Below are 12,970 nucleotides of genomic sequence, written 5' to 3'. Positions count from 1 at the left end.
TTCACCAAATGCCAGGTGCTGTACATACTTGTGATTTTTAGCTATTTTTTCAGTTCATTGTTTTCTGATATTTTGATTCTTTGCATCTTTTAAGAGAATTTTTGCCTTCTCTGATCACTTCTTGCCCACAACCATACATTTCTGAGAAATATAATGTGATAGCAGTCAACATGCATCCAGATACTCTGGTTTGTGAGTAAGGGCTTCTGGTTTTTTGGGATTATGGAGTCATTTGGAAGCAATTTGACTGAAATTAGAGATTATCCCATTATTCAGGTATTCCACAGAAACATTTAGGTTTCAAGTATATGTGGCTGAATAAACATTCTACACAAGGGTTCTGAATAAGGATGATGTGTTGGATTGCCATAGGCTGGATGTAATTTATGTCATTCGATGGTTAGCAGGTCATTAAGGGTGTTTGACTGAAAGCTGTTATGTGCTTAGTATTTATAGACATGCCAGTGTCTCCCAATGCGTGTGTTTATAACCACTGCAGCCATACTTTTTGTTTTCTTCTTTTTATTGTTCCTGCATTATTGGGTTCATTTACAAAAGTCTACTTTGCACTTTGTAGAAATGCTTTTGTCATTGTCACAATACTAAGGGAGAATCCAGGTGGAGACGTGTGCACACATATTCTTTGTGTGGCTATGGCTGTGATTCACAAACAAACACACACACACACACACACACACACACAGACACACTCTCACTCTTTCTCTCTGTCGCTCTCACACACACACACACACACACACACACACACACACACACACACACACACACACACACACACACACACACACACACACACACACACACACACACACACAGTGTGGCAGATTCAGGGTTAAAGGCTTCCATTTTGTTAGGTAACACCCTAATGGTCTGATCTGTCAGTGGTGTTAAAATGGCAGGGGCTTAACCCTTTGCGTTCGGGACACAACCAGCAGAGACACACACACTCTCCGCTGACCGAGCCTACAACAGAACAGCTGGGAGGGGTGGGAGGGAGTAAGCTCGAGAGAGAGTGAATACAAGGAGCAGTATGTTTCACTTGGGTACAGTTAGGTTATGCCTCTGGTAACCACATGCATTTTGCACCCTTCTCCCTCCCCCAAACATGGCACCACACCTCAGAATGGTCCCTGCCCCCCACTTAGCCCAGTGAGCACAGATTAACAGATGTATTAGTTGATATTTTTCTTTTTTGACAGTACCCCAAAGTAAAACTCATTGACACTAGAATGATTTATCAGAAAAAATATAAATATGGATGAAATTAAAAACAGTAGCTGTGAACATAAATGTTGGTGAGTAGTACGTAATCATCTTGAAAATCTCTCACTAATCTTTGCCTGTAAGATATTTGGTATTGGTTTTAACAATTACTGTAATTCAAAATTGTATGACATGCAATTTCCTCCGGGATTAATAAAGTATCTATCTATCTATCTATCTATCTATCTATCTATCTATCTATTTACCCACACTACCTGTTATTGGGCAATAATAACCCATACTTGCAATGATTTTAATGGACAGCACAATTGTTGTTTCCCCCTTCATCAAACCCCGAGGACACTTTTGGATAGCTTCAGTTATTTTTAAGTAGCTGTTAATGTGTTGGCTTGCATGGTCCTGTCTCAGTGGGGACATCATTAGAGTGGTGCAGATGAGTCGTGGATACAACCTGGGGATGAGCTTTAACCATTGATCTTCCATCTCTAAAGTACTGGACTCAGTGCAAGGTGTCTACAATTGAAATCTGCCGTGTCAGTTTGGGTCAGATTTGCCTTTGCTTTCATTGAAGTGCACCTTCTTATCCTGCCTCACTGGGGACAGGGGTGCAAGACTTTCTTCATACAGGTGTATGGACTATACAACTGATGTTAACCTCACAGAGAAATTGAATTGATGTTGTTGATTTGGGAAAGGCATATTTGCCTTATAAGGCCTATATACACAGAGATCATGCAAGAGTGCACAGTGAAGGCCTATCTCTGAAACACTTGTTCAAACTGAACAAAACAATAGCAGAGCAACAATGCTTGGGTATAGAACTTTGCTTTTATAATAATGGTTAGTCGTAGTTGTACATTATGTTAAACAGATGTTGTGGGGGGCCGACGTACAGACAGACATCTCACATGCATTGTGTTCATGGAACATTGTATCAGAAAGATCTAGCAACCCTACACTGAACAGGTGTGAAAGAGTTTTGATTTGAATGAGTAGAGCTGTTCTGTTACTTGCAGCCCCAAATCTGTTATTATTTTTTTTATCTGGAGAAGAGGAGGACAAGCTTTTGCTCCTCCTTAGTATCCTGCGAAGAACAGACAGACTTTAGTCATGAACAGGCAACTTGAAGTTTTTCAACTACTGTACTCATGTTTTTTGTTGTTAAATATGTTGCATCTTCATTAGGGTTTATCATTCCATTGACATACAATAGCATCATTTTGCCTCCTTTGCATTTGAAAGTGTGCAAAATGAAAACTCCCACTCCCCAAAAAAGGCAGATGTTTTATCCACTGAGGAAGAAAGGAAGCAGGACCCCAGCCGATGGATAGATGAGGGGTGTTACTGGTGGGCCTGGAGGAGAAGGTCCACAGCACATGGATAGATAGATAGGGAACCTTACAAGCCAATGGCTTCTACCCGTCAACCCCCTTTTTTTTTCTTCAGATGTTGTTGATGATGTTTCAATACTGATGAAAGTGAAATATGTTGTAATAACATATCTGGAAAGAATTAAAAAAAAAAAAGATGGGGGTGATACTGGTGGGCTTGGAGGTGCAGGTCCACAGAGGAAGGTCCACAGCGGATGGGCGGATGAGGGGTGGAACAGTATGATGACACGAATGTGTCATTAATCGTTTGTCATTTTGAAAGTTGTTTGCAACCCCTGTCTCACCTCCCAAACACTTATCCTAGAAGAAAACACCACAATAAATTCTACAGTTTAGGGTATGTTTCATTTCACAACACTTTATGCAGATGTAACTGTTCTTAGTACACAAAATGAATGATTTGATAAGTGAAGAAACTAAATTAAGTCAAATCTTAAAATGTTGTGTTTCCACAAATAAAAGGTGTTCAGCAAAAAACAAACAAATTACTGACTCATATGAAAACTTAGGTATTGAACATATAATGAGTTCTGGTAAGGGATGGTCCTTAGCTCATTGACTGCCAGTTCTTTGTAGCAAATGATCGCTTTCGGCAAATTTTCTGCAACGCTGCAGTCATTTACCTGCGTTTTCTATCTGTACTCACTCAGCGCGACACCATGTTCAATCGTGGGTGGTCGCTCACTTATGGAAACTTTGTTGCATTGCAATTGACATCTATAGATGTCATTGGCAACCAGTAAGTTAAGTCATGGTGTTTATATGAAACATGGTACACATGCCTATGACTATGGCAGCGTGAGTTGTGTGTCTATTAAAGACTGATAATAATCACATTACCGCATGGATGACTGTTTTCAGGCAGGGGATTTTTAGAAGTCTGGGGATCTTTTTTTACTTTATTTTCAGCCAATTGTGCTGTTTCTGTGGATTGTCAAAATCAAGGGACAAATGGGATGCCAACCTCTTTTTTAGCATTAGGCATATGTATTCAATTCTTACTGCCTGATATAAAAAACAGGGAATGAGAAAACAATGAAAAAAGTTATTGATGCAAACTACCCTGCCATAGAGCAGTTTCTGAACTTCCTGTGAATTTGTCCAGCACCACATTCCGATATGCATGACACACTGAGCTTGTGTCACCACTGGACCACACCCCCTCAGTTGGACTGGTTAAAAAAAAAGTCTTATAAGTTTTAATGAAGGAAACTATTACCTTTTACATTTAGAGTAGTTGGAGTGGATAGAGATCATTATAATCATTACATTGTTATGATTGCTACAGAAGGGCCACATTCTGTGTAAATACAATATAGCTTCCTTTGTGAGTTTTCTTCAGTGATGAGAAATGGGACAATAAAGATACGTAGTTTTTAAAAATTTAGTCATTGTTCAGTGATTGTTTTTGAAAGCAGATGAAATGATTGACAAGATGACAAGAGTTGTTAAATACTTGCTGGCAAAAACGGCAGTATTGCGGCAGTATTAACGATAACTATTAAGTAGTTGATGTTCTTTTGTTTCAGCATATTTCATTGAACAGCTTACTGTCAAACAAAAATGCTACAAATTATGTACAGACAGCGCCCAGCTTATGAACACAAGAGGTTCTGAGAGGCTGTTTTTAAGATGAATAGTTTGTAAGTTGTTATATACTGTATGTAGGTTTTCTTTCTGCCGCAACCCATGCTGAGCAGCATCGCTCCATACGCACATCCCCAACACTTATCTCCCTCGTCTCGCCCAGTCTGTTCTTGCAATTATAGATTGAAATTTAATATATAATGAGTTTATTAAATTTCAATCTATAATTTCTCAGCTGGGATACAGTATTTGAAATAAACCTGAATGTGTTGTGAAAATTGAGATTGTAAATATTGTTTTCAGTCTCACAATTGAATGTTGTATTTGTTGTGGAAAAGTTCACTTAGAGCTATAATATGTAACTATTATTAAAAGCTTACTGTAATATTCCAGTTAATAAATACACAAATACCAACCAATTATATTAATTGTATCCATGTGAATTATTGGGTTTTTGTTGACAGTTGCCTGCAGTTTGTTCTTTTTAAAGCTTTTTCTCCATTTGAACTTAATGCACTAAAAAAAAAAGTTGTGGTCAGATTCTGCATGAATTATTTTTGAATGCTGTATAACAAATTACTGTAATTTTTCTTTAGGGTTAATTTTGTCGTATTGCTGCTGGACCTTTTGTTTATATTGCTTTTCTTGAACTGTTCCAATGATCTGAACTCTTTTTGCTGTTGGCCACTGACAAACCCACCCCTTACTTTCTAGCTGCTATATTTCTGCTGAAAATAAATTCCTGTATTACCACCCATAAGCTTTAGTCTTCTCTGCCCTAACCCACCTGTCCACCCAGTAACTTAGCAGCAGTGCTTTCAGCACATGAAACATTGAACTCATGATGTAATCCATTTCTTCAGGGAAAAAAGTTGCCATGTGTCTCCAGACCTGAAACTAGCAACCACAGCTGTCCTGGTAACAAGCAGGGCTGATGTCACATCATCCCTAAGTCAATTGGTAACTTACTAGGTTCACCATATTATTACAACCAGATCAATGTGCAACAACCATTTCTTAAGTCTTGTAGGGTGTAAAATGGTTCCTGAAGCACCTTGTGTGGTTTATGAATATGCACACAAAAACGCCCACATACAAGCAGTCGTCTCTTGAATCTTATTAGCCTGTGTCCAGGGTTGGTACACCAGGCCACATTGGTCTTTGCGTAGCACAGCAAAGTACATTTTCTGGCTCCATACACTGATATTTCAACACAGATGTGAATATTTTAGCATCAAATATCATAAATAGTATTATTTATGTTTCTCAGCTATGGGTGACCTGACTGCATCTGGATTTAATTTGTTATTTGTTCATACCTGTGTCTGGCACTCATTGAAGTAACTCCTTCCTCCTTTCCCTGTGTAGGATGGGTCTACAGTCACCCATATCTTTCCACTACCTCCCTCCTGTCACTTTGTCTCACCAGGGGTTAAATCTGTGCCTTCTCTCACAGACCAGTTTGAACCAGTTTTCAGGGAAGCACTGTTTGTCTCTCATGTAGTCTTGGGATATGGTCATGTGGAGCTATGATGATGTCCCTCTGGGTTACAAAGATGAAGAAAATTTTCTGAATTAGATATGCAGAATGGTGCGTATGCAAATGTGGACTTGCTTTCACCCCAAGTAATGCATCATGTAATCATATCAGAAGTCTAAAATGTGCAGTTGTACACATGTTTAGTTTTTTTTACTTTGCACGAATAATAATTGCAGTAATCCCTTGCTTGTTCGCGCTTCAAGATGCACGGCCTCACTGCATTTCTGATTTTTAGTAGGTAGTCACGTGATTCTGTACATGCATGCTTTTGGCTGACAGCATCCGGAAGTGCACTAGTAGAGTTTGTGTTAAAGTCCTCATTAATAAACAAATGGTGAATGCTGAGAGGGGGGGGGGGAGTGGTGACAGACCGATCAGAAGGTAAATGAAAGATATTATCAATACTTGTTTGTAGTCTTAGACTTTTGTTCCCTATGACCGGCAGGAATAACCAGCGATGCATGTCAATGTGTATTCACCTTGATTGCTATTTTTTATGCGTTTTTAAATTGAAATGAAAACTCATGTTATTGAATTAAAAAAAATAAAATAAACTATGGCATACCAATGGTGTGGGTGGTGGTCAAAGTTGAAATGTCTTCTAGTCTAAGTAAAACTTACAAGTAAACATTGAGTAATATTTTGTATGACTGTATCTTCACATAGTGAATGCAAGTTTTTAATTGTTGAATCTCACATTCATACCTGCATAAAGTAGGACAGAAAAAAGATAGTTCAGCTTGAACTGTTGACTTTAGTGTATTTTTGTAGGTAAACTGAACAGAAGATTTTGCCCTCAGAATGCAGGACAACAACCCCATTTTCTCAAAAATTTCCCAGAGGAGGCACCCCAGACCCCCCCCCTCTCCCCCCCGCGATGAGCGTTGGTCGTCCACGCGCTGCGCCACTGTCTTGGACACAGAATGTGGCTTTTTGTGGCTTGCTCAATTCTTTTACACTGAGCCGCAGTGGCTTAGTCATACTAGCTCCCAGTGCAAGCCCAGGGTTACACAGATATATGGTGGTTTAATGTTAGTATGGGGAGGCTTCAAGAGTCTGCTGGTGCCATAGGGTTGAGCAATATTACTTTTGAGTTGACATTGTGTTAACTAAGGTGGTTAAACTCATAAAATGCGAGAAAGTTTTGTTTTATAATTCAATGGAAACTTAAAATATTCTCAATTTTTGTGACTAATTTTGAGGAAAAGTCAGTTTGACATTTCTAAATAAAAGTAAGGAGTGATTTATGAATGCTTGCGCAGTTTTAGTTAATATGCCGTCTTTGGGAGGGATGCACTTAATTAATTTTTCATAACAACCAAAGTAAGCCTTACCAGTACCCAAACAGTCCGAAAATGAGCAATGCCTGTTTTGTCTATAAAACTGATAAAGCCCTCCTATAACTCCTTTAAGTTTGAAAGTGGGGCCTCCATGGATTGGACTTGATTATCCTGCACATCCCACAGATGCTTGATTGGATTGAGACCTGGGGAATTTGGAGCCCAATCAAAGCCTCAAACTAATTTTCTCTAACTTTTCCTGAACCATTTTGCATTGTGGCAGGGAACATTATCCTGCCCTCAGTGAGAACAGTTTCCATGAGAACGTGACAGAGAGCACATGGTCTTCAACAAGGCCTTGGTATGTGATGCATGTCAAAATACCAACCGTGTAGATGGCAGGACTTGAAGCTTCCCAACATAACTTTTCCCAAAAGCATCAATCTGCCTCTGGCGATAAGTGACTGACACATATCATACATTCAGTATGATGGGAAAGAAAATGTATTTCATTGGACCAGGCCACTTTCTTCCATTTCTGCATGGTCCAGTTCTAATGCTCAACTTCCCTATGTTGTTGCTTTGGTAGTGGACGGCAGTCAGCATGGGCACCCTGATTATTCTGCAACAATAAGGTCCCATATGCAACAAACATTGCAATATCTATTCTGATACCTTTCTGTCAGAACCAGAATTAGTTTAAACAAGAAACAAGAGTGTTGTCTGTTGAATTGGACTATACAGGCCAGTCTTTGTGCCCCTGGCGCGATGAGTCTTGGGTGCCCTTGACCCAGTTGGCAGTTCACACATTTTTTTCCTTGCACAACTTTTGATAGATATTGACCCACTGCAGATGGGGAACTCCCCACCAGAACTCCATTTTTGGAGATCTTCCAACCAAGTCATCTAGCTCATGTCAAACTTGCCCAAATCCTTTTTGTCCATTGTACTTGCGTCTAACACATCAACATTGAGGACAAAATGTTTAATTTCCTAATGTATTCCACCCACTAGCAGGTGCCATGACAATGAGGTAATCAGTGTTAATGGTTAATGGTTTGAATATTATGGCTGATTATTATCTCGACAGGCTCATCTCCTGTTTGCACCTCCACCATGATAGTGGCCTTTACTTCCCCAGATTTTTGGATGTTGGATGTTGGGGCGGCAGTGGCTCAGCGGTAGAGCAAAACGTCTTAAAGACAGGCTCGCCCATCGGGGGTTCGAATCCCGCTCCCGCCAGAAGAACCATTGGAGTGTGAGCTGATGGTGGGAGGCGTCAGCTCACCTCCCAGCCACTGCCGAGGCGCCCTTGAGCAAGGCGCCGTCCCCCCTACGAGATGCTCATTGGGGCGCGACCCTCGTGCGCGACCCGTCACTCCACCTCCTTGTACTTCTGTATGTCCTCTCTATACTAACTGCATGCCTACAGGCCCCTAGTGTGTGCTGTGTTCTGGGGCCTGTAACCGCTGTGTGTGTAATTAACACATATATGTACATGTGAAGTGTGATGTGTAATTAAAAAAATTAAAATAATGGTTATTATTATTATTATTATTATTATTATGATCAGTGTATTTTACGTACTGAAAGTGGTTGCTCCATGTCAAGCGTCTGACCTACTTCGTTATGCTTGGTGTAAATGTTACCTGGTGTTTATGCTCAACTGTTGAAGCACATTTTGCTGTGTATGAACAGATGTGTGAATTATTTGAACAATATGGTTATAAAATGCAACTGACCAGATTATTAAGAAGCTTTGTGAAACTGTAGCATGGGCCACAACACAGTTTTTTAAACCTATTTAAATCATGAATAAGGTCTATTAATTAATTTGACATTACTTACTAATATCTTGGGTTTTAAAAAAACCCATGTAATTAGTAAATATGATTTTCATCATGTTACTGAGGTGTGAATGCATATAGTATGCCATTTCAAGCAGTAATAACCTGCTGTTATCGACCTGACCTGTGTCTGTTATTATGAATAGACATTATTCATATATTTGTATCACGTAGTAGATCATTGCTTTTAGTTTAGCGGCAAATATTTTTAGCAATCTGCCCATGCTCATCAAACAAAACAAAATATGAGGTCATTGTTGGAGTTTTACAATGTTTACAGCGTTTTCCATTAAATTTACAGATGCTGCTTTTCACAACTGCAGAAACCTGTAACTTGAGTGCAAGGGAACTGTATTTAGGACCCGATAAACAGTATAAGCCTAAATAAGAATAAGTAAATATTTAGAAAAGTATCCCACTTTTCTCTGTGTGATACTTTGTGGGGTCCTTGGTGTCAGTTTACAGCTCGGTTCATCCACGTGTTCTGATCCTACATCGTCTACATCTAATGCTTCTTTTTTCTTTCATGTTCCTATGCTTCTTTTTATGTTAGGTTCTTCTGTTTTTCTGTTGTTATAGTTAATGTTATTATTTTAATTATGTAATTTATGTAACGTCTTTTGGCTGTGCCAGTCACTGTTATGTGTATTTATTGTATCTCTTGTGAGCAGATGTCACCCTGAATTTCCCTTGGGATTATTAAAGTATATATCTATCTATTTATCTAAATAAGAATAAGCTTCTTAAGGAACCCATTGAAATTTCCGATGCATAAAATGAGCTTCAGTCAGACTTCCAACCCCTTGATAACTTGTCAAATTGTCATTAATTCATAGTTTGCCCTGAACCAGATTATTCTCTAACTCCATCCTCCCCATTCCTTTAACACACTATCAAGCCTCCTGGTTCTCCCTGGACCATTGATCTGCTCTGAGACACGAGGTGTCACTTGTGTTTGTTTGTTTTTTGTGATTAACTTTTATTTCAAATTGGGTTGAAAGTATTCATCGAATAATCCATATATCTCTATTACTAGAAATCAGACCAAGCAAAGTATTTGCCTTGAGGCCTCATTTAAAATCCATGCAGCACACCATGGTTAACATGGACAGTTAGTTTTGTGGCATGCTGTATTTACTTGTGCTGTTTCTATTACATGAAAGAAACACGTATTGCAGCATGTAAGAGAAAGAAGATAATAGTCAGGTGCTCAAAGCATAGGCACCACTGAGGAAACAAGCGGAAAAAAGAAAGGAAAATATAGTTAGTAGTTTCAAACTATATGTCTGGTTTTTGACAGCCTGAAATGGTTTTTATAAGGATAGCGACTCACGACCCATTCACTGGTTGTTTTTTTTTATTGGTCAGTGGCTTCTTGTTGAAGGTTGTTCAGTACAGCATTTTCCACACTATAAGGATTATAAGGCACACCTTCAAGGAATGGCACATTGTAAAACTTTGTTCACATATGATACGTAATGGATTATAAGGTGCACCTTCAATTAATGGCCTATTTTAAAACTGTTTTCATACATATGGTGCACTGGATTACATGGGGCACTTGGTTTTTGAGAAAATAAAAGGCTGTAGTTACTATATACTAGTTGCCTGTGTTCTGTCAAGTCGAGTCTTCAGTTTTACTCTAGCTTCCAGTTTTACCTTATTAAGGGCACACTTTCACTGAATGGATAAGAATACTTCTTTGTTGGTGGTCCACTACATTTCTTATTTTTTGAATGATTTGGGTATTCTCTATGTTGTTTGTAGATATTTCAAACTGTCTTCTCTCTTTTCAGGGTGAAAACAGCCATGTCAGAGGAGGCAGTGCGTCAAACACGCAGCCAGAAGCGGGCACTGGAGAGAGACCATGCAACTAATGCTGAGCCCTTGGCAGACATGGACAGTAAAAGGGTTAAGCTGGAGAAGAGTGATGTAGCTGGAGCTCCATTGGCCCTAGTTGGATCTGGACCTGAGGGTGTCAAGATGAAGAGTGAGCAGGCCGCAAAGGTAGCATCCAACATCCTAAAATCTGGGGAAGTAAAGGCCACTATCAAGGTGGAGGTGCAAACAGGAGATGAGCCTGTCGACATGAGCACATCCAAAAGGTGAGATAATGAGTAATGGGGTTTGATTTTTACAAGATATTGGTGACCGGGGACAGTATCTACAGACAATCTATCCTGTTTATGCGGATGCAATATCATCTGACCACCTGGAAGAAAATGAATTCCATCTGCCACAAACATTATGGACTTTTGGGAGAAGTGACGTGGCGGTCATAATCCCTGTGACCTCACAGAACAAATTTTGCCCACAGCTCATGAATTCGTATACAAACTAACAAAAGTTCACTCAAATATCTATGGGTTTATCTAAGTGATGGGTTTATCTACTGCTGTGGGAACATTTTGGCTTCATGGAAAGGAATTCAATGAATTGTCAAATCAACCAAAAAAAGGTAGCATATTACTAATGCACCAAATCTTACACTGGATCAACGACCTTCCCAGTTCGCTGAACTTGTCTATCCAGACTGTTGAGTGAAATGTTAGGACAAATGACTAAATGTAAACATAACAGTTACTACTTTTTCACCAAGGCACTTCCGGGGCTGGTCTGTAGCCAGGGCCTAATTTGGAACCAGTTATTTTTGTTTCTCCAGTCAAACTGGAATTATTATTAACATAACCAAGCAAAACTTTGTGACCCCCATTTTTAAAAACACAGATAATGTGGCATATTGTAGACAAAAATGATTGAGCTACTGCTGTGGACAATAATTGTCTGCTGAGGAGACAAACTGTCTCATTGGCGGACCTCAACCAAAATGCTAAACAAATGAGATAGAGCATCATGGACAAAGCCAGTTATTGAAGAAAAACAGCATGGACATCAATAAGCAGCCCTCTTCCCAAATTTAGACCACGAGAGTCTTCTGTCCAAACATCAAAGCCTTTTGACACAAGGAGAGAAAGATGACCTATTTTTAACTTTTTCCATTAGAAGGGCTTTTGAACTGGCAGGACATGGTCTTCTCGGCTGTTACCCTAGCTGGATTTCACTGCTATTAGGCACCTAACAGAGACTGCGACATTTATGCATGAAAATATGTACCAAAAGAACACAACATGTATTAAAGATGACAATTATTAAAATTATAGAAGTTGTCAATGAATATCCTCTGACATGATTGGACAAAGAAGTACACTGGAATTCTTCCTTTAGTGAGCTTTATTTAGCAGATGTTCCTAATGTACATAGTCTGTATTGGAGAAAACTAACACTGTTAAGAAGCTGAATTCTAAGGCAAGATTGCAGTAAATTAAGTCTTAGAACCCCTTTACACTTTTGCTAACAGTCCGGGCATCTCCAGCTGTGGAGAGCATCTCCACCGTTTTGTTCAGAACAATCACATTTTCAGCCTCAAGCAACTGTATTTGTAACACAATATTTATTTTTGTCTTTAAAGGTGTCATGCTTTTACTTACGATTATTATTTGTTTGCAATGCAGACATGAAAGTTTTGTACTTTTTAAAAATTATTTCTGTCTGTTTGACTTTATTGATATTTTAAGCTTTTTACCGAAGTGTCCTTGAAGACAAAACGACTGCTCAAAAAAACAGTTTGTTAAAATGTAGTTATGGCAAAGAGAGGTTACTGTAAAACAGCTGACATTTCACAGAAGCAAAAGCACTGTCTGCCTCAAAGTTTCCTCTGAGAAAATTCTAACAAATCTTAATGCAGCCTGCAGTATTTTACATTGGCTGGATCAACTGGTTTCAGCCTCATCACAATGAGCACAAAGTGGTACAATAGGTGACTTTCCAGGTGTGGGTAACTGTAATGATGTTGGCCAGCTAAATAAAGAAACTTGTGTCTGACCCGTGTCTGCAGAGATAATTATGAATACAGAGTAGATAGATAGATATACCTTATTTATCCCAAACTGGGAAATTTAAATGTTACAGTAGCAGAACAGACAGAAACAGGGAAAATATACATTGAGGAAAAATAAGACAATAGGGAAAAATAATAATAATAACATTAAAAAATATTATACCATACCATAAAGGAGTACCATG

At 39.0% G+C, this 12,970-nt stretch overlaps 1 protein-coding gene across 3 annotated transcripts in view; it reads left to right on the top strand.

Moving 5' to 3' along the window:
• The window catches only part of gatad2ab (GATA zinc finger domain containing 2Ab), a 28,160-nt gene that overhangs the window by 5,928 nt on the left and 9,262 nt on the right, over nt 1-12,970 (top strand). For all 3 annotated transcript variants that reach the window (XM_068318933.1, XM_068318932.1, XM_068318931.1), the window contains exon 2: nt 10,684-10,992. In XM_068318933.1, coding sequence (XP_068175034.1) covers nt 10,697-10,992 — 296 coding nt within the window. In that variant the 5' untranslated portion in view covers nt 10,684-10,696. The remainder of the gene's footprint in view (nt 1-10,683; nt 10,993-12,970) is intronic.

The sequence above is a fragment of the Antennarius striatus genome, chromosome 7 (assembly GCF_040054535.1).
Source record: "Antennarius striatus isolate MH-2024 chromosome 7, ASM4005453v1, whole genome shotgun sequence".
Classification (NCBI taxonomy): domain Eukaryota; kingdom Metazoa; phylum Chordata; class Actinopteri; order Lophiiformes; family Antennariidae; genus Antennarius; species Antennarius striatus.
Note: the sequence above shows the minus strand (reverse complement) of the source record. Positions and strands in the feature narration are given on the sequence as shown.